Source organism: Acinonyx jubatus, chromosome C1 (genome assembly GCF_027475565.1).
Source record: "Acinonyx jubatus isolate Ajub_Pintada_27869175 chromosome C1, VMU_Ajub_asm_v1.0, whole genome shotgun sequence".
Taxonomy (NCBI): domain Eukaryota; kingdom Metazoa; phylum Chordata; class Mammalia; order Carnivora; family Felidae; genus Acinonyx; species Acinonyx jubatus.
The window spans coordinates 19,951,037-19,965,889 of NC_069381.1; the positions used below are offsets into that span (position 1 = coordinate 19,951,037).

The window sequence follows — 14,853 nt, forward strand, 5'->3', positions numbered from 1 at the left end:
ATTCTTAAAGGGGCCCATGACTCAGCAGAATGTAAGACCCACTGGAGTTGATTCCGTTTTCATCTCTTAAGACAGTTTCTCACTGTGGACATTCTCAATCTTGGAGAGGCCTTGACCTGGATGAGATAGCAGAGCTGAAGGAAAGGGGACAGTCTTGTCACTGGTACTGGGGCCTTGTGGTCACAGTCCCCAAGGGGACCATCTCCATTTTGTGTATTTGATAGGGAGCTGGATAGTTTGCCTAGTTGTCGCTTGACACAAGGTGCCTGTGAGATAATAAGATGCTGTGGGGGGTGAGGTGGATCCTGGATGTCTATCTTGTTCAGTCAAGAATGGGCTGGTGGGTCTGCTTTCTCCTCATTGCTGAGAGGACTAAGACACTCCTGTGTGTGAAGAGTAGCTAAGTAGGATCCTTCTGGACCCAGCTGGGCTCTGATGTCCAAACAAGGGGACCCTACTTCTACCCCAAGCAGGTCAGCTTGCTAACTTTGGGGCAAAACTGCCAAGAGGCCAGCTTCCAGGTTGAGAGCCACAGTTACTTGTCATGTGGCCAAGTTCCTTGAACCCTCTGAGCCCCAGCCTCTTGGTCCATGAAAGGATGACCCCATTCCAGGGTTGTTGGGAAGGTCCAGAAGATCCCAGTGGACCACAGTGCTGTCAGAACCAGGGAGAGGTAGAGGGAGCCGAACTGCAAGTTGGAGGCTGGGTGGGGGCTGACCCATCCTCAGGGATTTGGGGAAACTGCAGGGATGGGCAGTGAACTGGGGCAGCGGTGGGGGGGGGGGGGGGGGGCTAGGCCTACCTAAAAGAATCCCTCAACAATGACAAAGCACTTGTTAGACCTTCCTTAGGTACAGAATCTGCTTCTTTATTGGGGAAACCTGACAGGTAGACATTCTTGGTATCATTTTAGCCTTAGGACTGCCCCACAACACTGAGGCAGGCTGGGCACCCTATCATGTCTCTTGTGCAGCGGCCAAGCAGATTGAACAGAAAGGACAGTATCTGCTGAGATGACCAGGCCATCTTCTGTTACCTTTGTCCTTGCAACTGTGGTTGTGTTAGCATCCAGAACACCATCAGCCAAGAAACAACAGAACATAATGTGGAGTGGGCACGGCCCACAGAATTCCAGACAGGCCCTGCCTGCTCCCTAACCCAATCCATTAAAATAAGCTTCTTTGAGCTGTCACCCTCTCCCTCCCCATCACGGGGAGAGGGAGGTTGGCATGTTTGGTTATGGGGTATATGTTAAGGGGATAGAGATAGGATTCAATCCCAGAAGGTAATTTCGAAGTCTTTGCTTTCCATGACCGAGGCTGCCTGAAGACCAGGGGCAGGAAGGAGCAGGCCCAGGCAGGGGTCAGGCCAGCAGGGGATCCAGGGGGATATGGGCACAGTGGCCCAGTGAAATGCACATGGTCCAGGAACCAGTCAGCTGAGGCAGGAGGAGCCACGGTGGCCACTGCTTCTGGTCTCATGGTCCAGCTTCCTCCAAAGGGGGTCCTGCTTCCCCTCTTCATGCTGTGGGCTATACTCCCAGAAGGGGTTGCCACCACTGGGCCTGGTTGGGGTTAGCAGTACACCTGGAGCAGTGGCGCTCCTGATGAATCTGTGTCTGTGCCCTGGAAGGACGAGTCGTGACTGGCTGGGTATCCTGAGAAGGGAAGAGGAAACAGGCTCAGAGAGGGGAAGGAGCTCATCTAGGTTCCAGGGACAGGGAAAAGCCTGCTGAGAAGGAGCAGAGTAGGACTTGAGCTTGGGTCAGTCTGATCCTGGCTGGGTGACCCACTCGGTTTCTTGACCTCCCTGAGCCCCAGCCTTGCTGTCTGTAAATGGGTAATGACCTCACTCCCGGGGGCTGGTGAAGACCAACAAAACAGTAGTAGCACACAGGGTAGAGTGTTTTCAGCACCAGTGGATAGCACCCCCCCCCCCCCCCCCCCCGCCCCTTCACTGTCCTCCCCAGTAATATGGGCTTAGATGCAGCTTCTGAACCCTGCGTTCAGGGACAGCCCCTGAATGTCTCCCAAGTGAATCCTTTAAGCCAGCCTGCAGGATTGGGATGGGGTCTGGCTGCTCGGGCTTCTGGTCCCTTTCTGATTCCATGCCCACCCACCCCAGGAGGAAGCTGAGAGGGGAGAATGGAGGGGGGTTGCCAGAGGGGACTGTAGGGCAGTGTCCTCTGTACTAGTCAGGTCAGAACCAAACCTGGGGCTCCATAAGGCCTCAGCTTCCTGGCGATGGCATCTGCAGTGGTCTCCTGGGAGATCTGCACTGTGAGTTCTAGGGAGGGAACAGGAGGGGGCAGTAGTCATTATCACATCCTTTTAACCCTAGCCCCCACCAGCTCCCAGCCCGATGAAGGAGGGGTCACCTACCCCTTGGCTGGGTCAGAGAAACAGTGTTTAAAACAAAGACACAGGCAGTGTGTGTGCGTGTACACACGCATCTGTGCGGTGGTGGGTGGGTAGGGGTTTTGGTTAGGGCAAAGGTCCAAATTCATAATGGGTTCCTGGGTCCTCTTAACCAGGTTAGGCCTGCAAGTTACTCTGGCAGGTGGTAGCAAGGGACAGAAGGAGCCTCTTAGGGGATGCAGAGGAGTTCAGAAAAGGAAGGAAAAGGAGGAAGAGCAGCGACTGGCTGAAGGGTGGACCCACAGTGGCCCCAGACCCCAGCACAGCCCTCCCTTGGTCAGTACCTCCTCTGCTCTGCCCCTCAGCCATGTGGAGCTCCACCTACCATCCTGGCTGAGCCCTGAGCCCACCATGGTCTCATGGCCACTGTCAGGGGCGGCAGCAGGGGCAGCACCCCGTGTGGAGCGCCCCTCTGTGGTCTGCGGGCGGGTGCGGCTTTTGCGGGTACTGATGCGAATGATACCACGAACCAGGCGGCCCTCGGCATCCTGCTCATCCAGGTGGTAGTCCTGGGTGATGCTGCTGATAAGGTCCGAGATTTTACTGGTCTTCTCCAGGAACACAGTGTCTGATGTGCACTTGGCCAGCTCGTCGATCTGGTGCACACTGAACAGCTCTGTCAGCTTCTTGAAGATGAGCACATCAATCTCTCGGCTGGACATGGAGCCGCTTCCTATCTCGGGCAGATCCAGGTCCGACTCGTGGAAGGAGTAGTACTCTTCAGAGCCACGGGGGCTGCTGGCAAGGGTGCTAGGCAGGCTGTGCCGCATGGGTGGGGGCTCGGCCAGTGGCTCCTTGCAGCAGGAGTCCGCATCAGGGGCTGGGGAGGTGGCACTGCGGTAGGGATATACAGGGATGCCTTTGAGCTTGACGTCAGGGTAGCTGAAACTGCTACCCATGGTTGACTTGAGCCGTTGGCCATCCCGCTGACCAGGAGGTGCACGGTCGGGACTGGGGGGCACTCCATTGTGTTCTTTGGACCAGTTGGTGTCAGTAGCCCTCTCAGGGGAGTCCCCAGCAGACAAGCAGGGGCTGCCACCCCGCACGCAAGCCCCGCAACGCTGGAGGCAATTCCGGCATCGGCGGAAGCAGAAGGCAGCCCGGCACCAGTCCCACACCCAGGGTCGCCAGAGCAGGCAACAGGCCGGGGGCTCAGCAGCAGCCTCAGCAGAGCCGGAAATGAAGGTAAGGCTCTCAGGCCCATGGTGGCCAGGGTCCTTGGGGTCTGGCCTGCGGGTGCGGCGGCTTGGTGGGGGTTGGGATGGCTCATCAAAAGTCTCCAGGCATAGCTCTGTTGGCCGCTCCCAGGGTCCCAGGCGTGGGGGCCCAGATGATGGGCGGGGGTGTCCGGGGCGGGGCATGGCTCATTGCATGATTTGTTGCAGCCAGGCACCTGTAGAGGAGAGGCCAGAAAGGAGTCAGGATCAAGGGTGCGGTTATGCCCATGAACCCTCACCTAGTATCCCTCCCTCCCCAAGAGGAAGTTCTGTCTCTGGTCTAACCTACACGTCAAAATCTCCTGGGATGTCATGCCCATTGGGATGGCTACTATTGAAAAACCAGAGGATGACAGGCATTGAAGATGTGAAGTGGGAATGTTTGTAGAATGGTGCAGCTGCTGTGGAAAACTGTGGCAGCTCCTCCAAAAATCAAACACAGAACTGCCCTATGATCTAGCAATTCCAGTTCTAGGTATACACCCAAAAGGACTGAAAACAGGGACTTAAACAGGTATTTGTATTCCAATGTACATACAGCATTATTTGCAATAGGCAAAAAGTGGCAACAATCCAAATGGCCATTGATAGATGGATAAATAAGCAAAACATGATGTATACATACAATGGAATATTATTCAGCCCTAAAAAGGAATGAAATTGATACAGGCTACAACATAGATAAGCTTTGAGACAAGTGAAATAAACCTGACCCAAAGGACAGATATCGTATGGTCCCACTTACACGAAATATCTAGAATAGTCAAATTCTTAGAGACAGAAAGTAAAATGGTGGTTGCCAGGGGCTGGAGGCAGGGGAAAAGGGGAAGTTAGTGTTTAATGGGTAGAGTTCCACTTTGGGAAGATGAAAAAGTTCTGGAGATGGATGGCAGTGATGGTTACACAACAATGTGAATGTGTTTGATGTCACAGAATTGTATGATTAAATGGCAAATTTTAGGGGTGCCTGGGTGGCTCAGTCGGTTAAGTGGTTGTCTGACTTCAGCTCAGGTCATGATCTCACAGCTTGTGAGTTCGAGCCCTGTGTTGGGCTCTCTGCTGTCAGTGTGGAGCCATCCTTCGTCCCCCTCTCCCTCTCCCCCCTCGTCCATACATGCGTGTGCTCTCTCTCTCAAAAATAAACATTTTTTTTAAAGGTAAATTTTATATTATGTATATTTTACCACATAAAAAGAAAAATCCCCTGAGATATCACTTTCTAGGGAATGGTCTCCCCCAGTTTATTCCCACTGTTGGTAAGCCTACCCAGCACAGAGTCTCTGAGGCTACTCAACAAATGCCTTTCCATGTGACCTGCTACAGAACCTGAGCATTATTACCTTCCCTTTCCCCTCTTCCTTCAATCAGACATGGGGCTGTAACAGTCCCCACGTCAATATTTCAATCTGGCTCAGATTTGCTCTGCTAGCAATATTTAACACCAAGCACTCTTTTGCTTCCTTTGATTAGACAAGAAAGCCACAAAACACACCTTCTTTCCCTTTCTGACTTGGTTGCTAGCAAACTCAGAGCAAAAACTTCATTCCACAAACACTGAGGCTGGCCCTATGTTAAGGCACTGTAAAACCAAGGATGAATAAACTACAGACCCTGTTCTTGTGATTCACTCATGGTTTTGTAGGGAAAACAGATGCTTAAGAGATCCTAAGATGGAACATGTAGGATATATGAGGCATTATTGGAGCGAATAACTATGCCTCAGGGAGTTAGGGAACATTATGTAGTGATATGTTTGGGAAGGTTCTTGATTACATGTAGGGGTTTCCAAGTAATAAACTGGATTTTCTGTGACATTGATCCTTTATCTTTTTCTCCCTGATTTAATGGCACCGAGGTCGTAGAACTGGTGGTATGTGAGGAATTTGGGACTGAACATCAGGATATCTGTATTCTAGTCCCAGTTCTGGCTCTAACAGACAATGTGCTTTGGACAAATAAATGCCACCTCTCTAATCAGGGCCACAGTCATCTGTCACCCAGGTACTGTTGAGACTCCCATTCTGGCCACTTCCATTTCTTTCTACTTACTGCAGCCAGGGAGAATTTTAGCAATCTGGAGAAACCTGGCAGACACCTCTTTAATCAAATGATCAAAATTAACATCACTGATAATGGGATGAACTGACATCATGTGCCTCCTGATACTCTGCACTAAGAAGGATATGACATTACTTAAGTATTTCTGCCAAAAAAACATAACCTGAATATAATCAGGAGGAAACATCAGACAAGCCCAACTTAAGGGCATGACAACTAAATGCAATGTGTGATCCTGGATTGATCAAGAGGAAAAATTGGAAACTGGGTAATGTGGATAAGTGGTAAAATTTACAAGTAGACTGTATATTATTGAATAGTATTATGCCAATGTTAAATTTCCTGGAGTTGATTACTATGGTTATATAAGATAATGCTCTTAAGAAACATACACTGAAGCACTAAGGGGTAAAGGAGCATGATGTTGGTAACCTAATCTCAAAAGGTTCCCAAGAAAATCCGAAGGTTCATGTGTCTCGAGAGAGAAAGGGAGGGAGGGAACGTCAGCCATGGTGGCTAGGTAAGAGGATACAGGAATTCTTTATTCTTGTAATTATTCAATCCACTTCCCCGGCCCCATTCTGCACTCCTTCTCTAAGGAGCCTCCATATCCCCAAGTGGGATGGTAACCTGTCTTCCTACAGCTTTCTGCTGGGCTCTGTCAGCTGGGTCAGCCTTGAACCCATTGTTTGAGGTTAAGCCTATATGACCCCAAGGGGCAGGGACTGTGTCTGACTCCTTTCTGCCTCAGTGTCAGAACAGCATCAGATACAGTAAGTGCTTCAGGGGACTGACACATTCTGTGTGGCCTTAGAGTAGAATCAGGACCATGGGGCAGAAAGAAAAAGGACTTCAAGCTCTAGGCTGACCAGAATAGGGGTAGCAGCAGTCTCAGGGAAGGGGGTACAGACAGAGACTAATAGATGACTTGAAAGTCCCTCACAACCCAGACAGGCAAGTGGTTAAAAACCTTTGCCTTGGTTTGAGCAATGTGGGGTTGGGGTATGGATTCATTCAGTCACTCAATTAACAAATATTTAGTGAAGGCCTACTGAATGCCAGACACTGTTCTAAATTTTGGTGGATAAAACAGGCAAAAATTCCCTAACCTCAGTCAGGAGTCTGCATTCTAGTGAATGAGTTAGTTATTGATGGCCCACATTGTTCTATGTACTGTAAATGTATTAAACCAATTTTCACAACCCTATTTGTTGGTGGTATTATTATTATTATTATTATTATTATTATTATTATATACTATATACCTAGAGGTCCAGATAGGTTAAATAAGTTATCCAAACCACACATCTACTTTTACCCAAGCAGCCTGGCCCAGAGTCTTACTCAGTATCTCATCCTATCTGTTACTTGGGAGGGGGCAAAGTGGCCAGCTGCCAGCTCCATGGACAAGCCTATACCCACGGAGGGACCACATAGGGAGCCCTCAGCCTTCCAGGCTCACTCAGGCCTTGGATGAGGAGGATGGGTGCGTCTACACTGTTTCAACCACACTGAGCTCTGGGGTATGTAAAACCTTCAAGGGGTTACTGATGAGGGTCTGGATCACTCCTTCTCTGCCTCCAAGGCTTTAGGATTTGCTACTATTCATTAAATTCACCCACCAGGGGCATCTGGGTGGCTCAGTCAGTTAAGCTTCCAACTTTGGCTCAGGTCATGATCTCATGGTTCGATTTTAAGCCCAGCATCGGGCTCTCTGCTGTCAGCACGGAGCCTGCTTCAGATCCTCTGTCCGCCCCTCTCTCTGCCCCTTCCCTGCTCACACTCTCATACTCTTTCAAAAATAAACATTAAAAAATAAAAATTAAAAAAAAATAAATTCATCCCACCAAATATTTATTGAGCACCTACCATGTGCCCAGCACTGTACTAAATGCTGGAGAAACAGCAGTGAATGGGCCAGAAATAGTCTCCAGCCCAAGAGGGCTTTCACTTTACCTAACACTCAACAATTGTTCTGTAAATGTTATATTTACAGATCAGGAAGCTCAAGCTCAGAAGTGACTTGCCCAGAGACACCCAGCTGGAAAGGGATGATACAGGATTTGTATTGTGCTCTACCAGACTCTGGAGCCCATGTACTTTGTTTTGTGCCACATACCTGGAATGTGGGTGAGATGGAGGTGGGGGGGGGGGGGGCTGGGGGGTTGGGGGTGGGGAGGGTACTAAGGGCAGTGGCTTGTTTCAGTTTTCCCCACCCCTCTAGGTCCAGAACCCTTCTGAAGTCCAACTTAGCCCATTTCCTCCAGGCTCTATCTTCCGCTGGCTACTGCTGCCCTCACATCGGAAACCCTAAGAACACTGGTCATTTGGTTTAGTGAGGGGAGGGCCCCTGCTCCTGTTGTGGCCTGGGACAAGCCTCTTGGCCTCAGTTTTCTCATCTTTAATTAGGGAGAGATGAGTATCTTCCTGGGCCACTGTGAGGTTTAAATGAGTTATTTCGTGCGGGTTTCTTAGTGTGGTGCCTGGCACGTGGGAGGGGCTCGGTCGCCGGGCGCCCCATGTCACTGCAGGGGCCCGCCCTCCCCAAACTTCTCATTGATGCTCTCTCCTCCCCTAGTCCCTGAGATCACACATACACACACACGGGTCGGTCTCTGTACCACCCCCTCCGCCCAAGGTCCCCAGGACAGGCCTCACCCCCGTACCCAGCCTAGTCTTGCACACCCAGCGGAGACGGGCACCCCAACCCTGCTCGGGAAACAGCCTTCGGCTCTCGCCCCCGGCGTCCCCGCACCTTCTATTTCCTGCCCCAAAGGCTCAGCCCACGAATCCGGCATCCGGGGGCACCCAGTCCCGGGACAAGGGAGAACCAGACCCGGGCACTGCCCCTCCGATTAGTACAGCCTCTGCACAAGCCGGGGCCCTCGGGGCGAGCTCCACGCTCTCCAGCTGCAGGGGCCCTCCGCCCGCGGGCAGACGCAGCCCCTCTCCCGCCCTGACACCGTTCCTCTGGGTGTGCACGCCCCCCTCCCCCCTCCCGACACTGCCACCCCTCCCGGGGCGAGCAGAGACCCCCGACCCCAGCCAGCTCAGCCCTGAGGGCGACCGCGGCCCCCCCACCCCCATTCTGGCCGCCCAGACGCCCGCTCAGGCCGCTCCCCGGCCCGCGCACCCCGGAAGTGGGAGGGTGGTGCCCGAGGAAGCGGCCCCGGGACCCTCCCCCGCCCAGGTGTAGCCTCGGGCGGGGGGGGGGGGGGTCTCTCCACGCCGGCGCCACCCCGGCCCGCGCCCCCACGGGCCCGCGCAGGGCTTACCTGTCCCGCCAGGTGAGCCGCCTCCGGCCGGCCCCTCCCCCCGCCCCCCTCGCCGCTCACCTGGGGCGCAGGTGAGCGTCTCGCGGGAGCGCTGCACGGGCCGCCGCTGGGGACACACTTCCTGCCTCCGCGAAGCGCTGCCGCCGCGCACCTGGGCCGAGGCCCCGCCCTGGGTGCGGGGCGGGCACCGGCGGCCCGGCTTGGGGGCGAGGCCTACGGACTCCGAGCCGGTGCTCGGCCTGGTCTAGTTAAAGGAGGCGGGTAGGGTGGACCGACGCCGAGGCTCAGTCTCCTCTCCTGTTAAACGGGCAGGTGTCCCAGGAGGCTCTGAGCACCTGGGGAGCGCTGGCCGGTCCTTAAAGGCCCAGCTCGAAGGTCATATCCCCTGGGATGCCTTGCGCGGAGGGGGAGGGGGGGGGGGCTTGGCCTGTCTGGTTTTCTGTTACATAGAACAGGTCTCAGTACTTCGTTAGCATAGTACTCAGCACAGTTTTGTCCTCTGTCTCCTCCTTTTCTGACTTGAGGACAGAGGCTGGTCTTGTTTCCCAATGCCCCTGGTGCCCAGAGCAGGACCTGGCACATACTAGGTGCGCAGCAGATATTCTCAAGCCAGTGAACCGCTGGGCTCCGGTGTCTTCCTTTGCCCTGAGGTAGAATAGAGGGTGTGCATCATCTGCTCGCTGGTCAGTTCACCTCTATTTGGGGGAATCTGTAGGGGAGGATGACTACTTCTACCCTGGGGCCTCCGAGCAGTGTGGAGGAGGGGGCTGGGCTGTGCAGTCCTGAAGGACACATGGCAGAGCGGCAGAGGTCACCAAAATGGGCCATGATTACCACATCTCATGGAGTCCCTGCAAGAGGCAACATCATTGGGTGCCGAGAAGTCAGGGCTCAGACTATCCTGGGTTCCTGCTCCCCTTAATAACAACCTAATAATAACAATAGCACGAATAAACAAGTGACTTTCACGAAGCATCTCCGGGACTCAGGCTTGCATAGTAGTATTTAATCCTCCCCCTAGTCTGTGAGGCGGGTCAGGTGTTCTCATTCTCATTCTACAGATGAGGAAACTGAGGCTGAGGAAGGGAGAATGATTTGTTCAGGCAGTTGGGAAAACCATGTGACTTTGGGCAAGGCACTTCCCTCCTCTGAGCCTCATCTGTGGAGTTAATAGTACCTCTCTCTCACTGGCAGAATTAAAAAAGATAATGGATGCAAAGTGAGATAAAGGATATGGGGAGAGATCTTTAGGGTAAGGATTGGTAAATGGGAGGAATTCAGCACGGCCTAGGCCTCTTCCGCTCCAGAGGTACCAGATACACAACCTCCCAACCCCGGATGGAGATACTGCCAACTAGGAGAGAGCCCTTTGTCTGCCCTTCTTGGGTCCCAAGCCCTCCCCTTGTCCAGCCAGGATGGAATACTCCTTGGAAGATGATTCCCACAGCAACTGGGGGGTTCCCTTCCCTATCACCTCTCAGGGCACCCTCACACACTGGCACACAGTAGGTGCTCAATTCCGGAAGAATTCAATTCCAGAAACCTTCCAGAACAACTCTTGCCCACCACATCTTGTCCACATTCTCACCTGGGGGCAGGTGGCACGTTGTAGCCTCATTTGGAACCCAGAAAGTGAGTCACGTTGTGTACAGCTGAACATCTGTGTCTCCTAAGACCCAGCAAGTCCATTCCTGGGATGCAACCACAAGAATTGCACACATATGCCAGGAGGCATGTATACGAATGGTAGTAGAAATGCTGTTCACAGTATTGCCAAACCGAAAATGCTCAAATGCCATTGACGGGAGAGAAAGAAATGTGGAATAATTACACCACAGTAGCAAATGAATGAAAGACAACAAGGTGGCCGGATCACGCTGAGATGATATTGAGTGCAAAAATGCAGGTTCCTTGGGGTCTGGCTCAGTCGGAAGAGCATGTGACTCTTGATCTTGGAGTTGTGAGTTCCAGCCTCACATTGGTTGTAGAAATTACTGAAAAACAAAATAGGGGTGCCTGGGTGACTAAGTCAGTTAAGCATCTGACTTTGGCTCAGGTCATGATCTCGGAGCCCCACATGGAGCTCTGTGCTGACTGTGCAGAGCCTGCTTGTAATTCTCTCTCTCTCTCTCTCTCTCTCTCTCTCTCTCTCTGTCCCTACCCTGCTTGTGCTTTTTCTTTCAAAATAAATAAGTAAACTTAAAAAAAATAAAATAAACTTTAAAAAATGCAAGTCCCAGAAGAGTAGAGATGGAAAGGTATCTTTTTTATAAAATTCAAATACAACCAGAACTACTATGGTTAGGTATAATATTGGCTTGAACCCCTATGAAATTGCAGGGTTGTGACCTGTTTTGACCTATAAAAATGGCAAATTCGTAAGGCCCGGCCTAATTTATGTGTGAAAAAACTATTTAAAAACAAAACAAAACAAAGAGCAAAAGAATGAAGAACATAAAATTCAGAATAGTGATTACCTGAGGGTGGGATGGGGTGAACCCATAAGTAGGTTTAATTTTTAGTGACGTTCTAGTTCTCGGGTTGGATGATAGGTTTAAGTACTTTCGCTTTATCATGAATGAATGAAAAAATAGAAATTTATGCTCTAAATAATCAAGGGTGTTGTCCCTTGCAAGGTTCTCAAGGTAACAAAAATGTGAGACTAGAATCTTAGTTTTTCCTCCATTCACTTTTTAATTCTTTTTTTCAAAGGTTATGGTATAATTTGGGGCACCTGGGTGGCTCAGTTGGTTAAGTGACCGAGTTGGGCTCAGGTCATGATCTCACGGTTTGTGAGTTTGAGCCCCTTGTCAGGCTCTGTGTTGACAGCTCAGAGCCTGGAGCCTGCTTCAGATTCTGTGTCTCCCTCTCTCTGCTCCTCCCCTGCTCACGCTGTCTCTCTCTCTCTCAAAAATAAATAAACATTAAAAAAATTTTTTTAAAGGTTATGGTAAAAATTTGCCTTTTTAGGGTACAGTTTGGTGAGTCTTTAAAAAGACATACAGTGGGAATGCAAGCTGGTGCAGCCACTCTGGAAAACAGTATGGACGTTCCTCAAAAAACTAAAAATAGAACTACCCTACGACCCAGCAATTGCACTACTAGGCATTTATCCAAGGGACACGGGTGTGCTGTTTCAAAGGGACACATGCACCCCCATGTTTATAGCAGCACTGTCAACAATAGCCAAAGTATGGAAAGAGCCCAAATGTCCATCGATGGATGAATGCATAAAGAAGATGTGGTATGTATATACAATGGAGTATTACTCGGCAATCAGAATGAAATCTTGCCATTTGCAATTACGTGGATGGAACTGGAGGGTATTACGCTAAGTGAAATTAGTAAGAGAAAGATAAAAAATCATATGACTTCACTCATATGAGGACTTTAAGAGACAAAACAGATGGACATAAGGGAAGGGAAACAAAAATAATATAAAAACAGGGAGGGGGACAAAACATAAGAGACTCAAATATGGAGAACAAACAGAGGGTTACTGGAGGGGTTGTGGGAGGGGGGATGGGCTAAATGGGGAAGGGGCACTAAGGAGTCTACTCCTGAAATCATTGTTGCACTATATGCTAACTAATTTGGATGTAAATTTTAAAAGATAAAAAAATAAAATAAGTAAAAAGCCACATAGTTGCGTAACTACCACCACAATCAAGATACAGATCAGTTCCATCACCCCCCGCCCCCCCGCGCAAATTTCCCTAAACCTCTCAGTAGTGAGTGTCTTGGTTTAATCCCAGGCCTCGGCACCCGTTGATCTTTTTTCTGTCTCCATAGTTTTGGTTTTTTCCAGAACATGTTTAGTTGTAAAAGTGCAGAACCGCACTACAAGATTCTAAATCTGTGCTGCCTAAAATGCTATGGGTTAATATGTAAGAACATGATGACCGAAGCATCTTAGAACTACTTTCTTTACTTAGAAAGAAAAAGAAAAGGAAGGAAGGAAGATATGATCTTTCCCCCAGAGCCCTCACCAGCTATGTGGCCTTGGAGAAGCCACTGGCTTCCTTCTCCTCTGTGAAATGGCAATGATAATATTTCCCCCTCTAGAGTTTTGTGGAGTGTTTTGCAAAAGGCACAAGTTAGCTGTTATTCTAATCATAGTCACACAGAAACCTCTCTTCTCCGAACCTCTTTCTGCCAAACTTTAACACACTGGGCCCTGTTCCCAAGGGCCCTTCCTCCTGCTACAGTACATATTGGAAAACTCCATCGAAAACTGATGACACTTTGGTTGCCTGGGTGTCTCAGTTGGTTAGGCGTCCGACTCTTGATTTAGGCTCAGGTCATGATCTCACAGTTCGTGGGATCCAGCCCTGCGTTGGGCTCTACGCTGACAGCGCTTGGGATTCTCTCTCTCTCTGCCCCTTCCCCACTTGTTCTCTGTCTCTGTCTCTCAAAATAAATAAATAAACATAAAAAAAAACCCTGATGACACATGAGGTATATACCCGCAAGGATTGAAAATAGAGACTCAAAATACTTATAGACCAATGTTCATTGGAGCATTAGTCACAATAGCCAGAAGGTGGAAACAATTCAAGCGTCCATCAAGAGATGAATGAATAAACGAATTATGGCATACACATACCATAGAATATTATTCAGCTCTAAGGAATGAAGTTCTGGGGGCACCTGGATGGCTCAGTAAGTAGAGCATGTGACTTGATCTAGGAGCTGTAAGTTTGAGCCCCACATTGGGTGTAGAGATTACTTAAAATTAAATCTTAAAAGAATGAAGTCCTGATACATGCTACAGCATAGATGAATCTTGAAGACATTATGCGAAGTGAAATAAGCCAGACACAGAGGGACAAATAATGTGATTCCCTTACATTAAATATTTAGAACAGATTAATGTATAAAAACAGAGATTAGAGGTTACCAGGGGCTGGAGGGAGGGGGCATGGGAAGTTATTGCTTAATGGGTACAGAGTTTCTATTTGGGATGATGAAAAATTTTGGAAATAGATAATGGTGATGGTTGCACAACAGTGTGAATGTAATTAATGCCACTGAATTGTACACTTAAAAGTGGTTAAAATGGTAAGTTTTAGGTTTTTATATATTTTATTTTACCATAATTAAAAAAAAGCAAAAATTGATGACCCTCTTTGAAAACAAAGCAATAAGGGCGCCTGGGTGGCTCAGTCGGTTGGGCGGCCCACTTCGGTTCGGGTCATGATCTCGCGGTCCGTGAGTTCGAGCCCCGCATCGGGCTCTGTGCTGACAGCTCAGAGCCTGGAGCCTGTTTCGGATTCTGTGTCTCCCTCTCTCTGACCCTCCCCCATTCATGCTCTGTCTCTCTCTGTCAAAATAAATAAACATTAAAAAAAAATTAAAAAAAAAAAAGAAAACAAAACAATATACCTTATGGGTCCAGCATTCAGTATAACAAAGGAGAGAAGTCTACTGGAATGAATTTTCCAATTAACAACCAACCTCTCCTAACTGCTTGCCTTTACAGTTTACAAAGCAAACACTTTTAAATTTGATCCTTACAACAGCCCTAGGTAGGCATTGTCATATTCATTTTACAGATGGGGAAACTGAGGCTCATCAAAGTCCCAAGGCCATACTATGAGCAGTACTGAGTCCTTCTGGCTCCCAGTATCGTGCTCCTTACTGTGATCTCCTCCCAGCCCTTAAAGCTGTGTTTGGGCTTCTTTCTAAGCAGAAAGGCCTGCCTTTCTAACCAGAACTCAGTTTTGCTCTTGGCCATGACCAGGGGCCATTGTCCTGACCTTCCACTCCCACCACTGTTGCTTTACTCGATGTCTACTTTTCTGATGTCCTTCCTCAGCCACCATTCAGGTTCCTGGGTTGGCGACAGACTAGGAAGAAGAGGGAGGTGTCAAGACGGTTGGGGTC

At 49.7% G+C, this 14,853-nt stretch overlaps 1 protein-coding gene across 2 annotated transcripts; it reads right to left on the reverse strand.

Annotated features, from left to right (window-relative positions):
• Window positions 1-847: 847 nt before the first annotated feature.
• KDF1 (keratinocyte differentiation factor 1) lies at window positions 848-9,255 on the reverse strand. 2 transcript variants are annotated; one of them, XM_027059964.2, is made up of 4 exons: window positions 9,028-9,255; window positions 2,743-3,810; window positions 2,212-2,286; window positions 848-1,657 (listed from the first exon to the last, which is right to left on the reverse strand). In XM_027059964.2, exons 2-4 carry the CDS (start codon window positions 3,776-3,778, stop codon window positions 1,575-1,577), a joined length of 1,194 nt encoding a protein of 397 aa, XP_026915765.1. In that variant the 5' UTR covers window positions 3,779-3,810; window positions 9,028-9,255; the 3' UTR covers window positions 848-1,574. The 2 variants fall into 2 exon arrangements, with proteins under 2 accessions (XP_026915765.1, XP_026915764.1); XM_027059963.2 differs by having other exon boundaries at window positions 8,968-9,253.
• Between the last annotated feature and the right edge of the window lie 5,598 nt (window positions 9,256-14,853).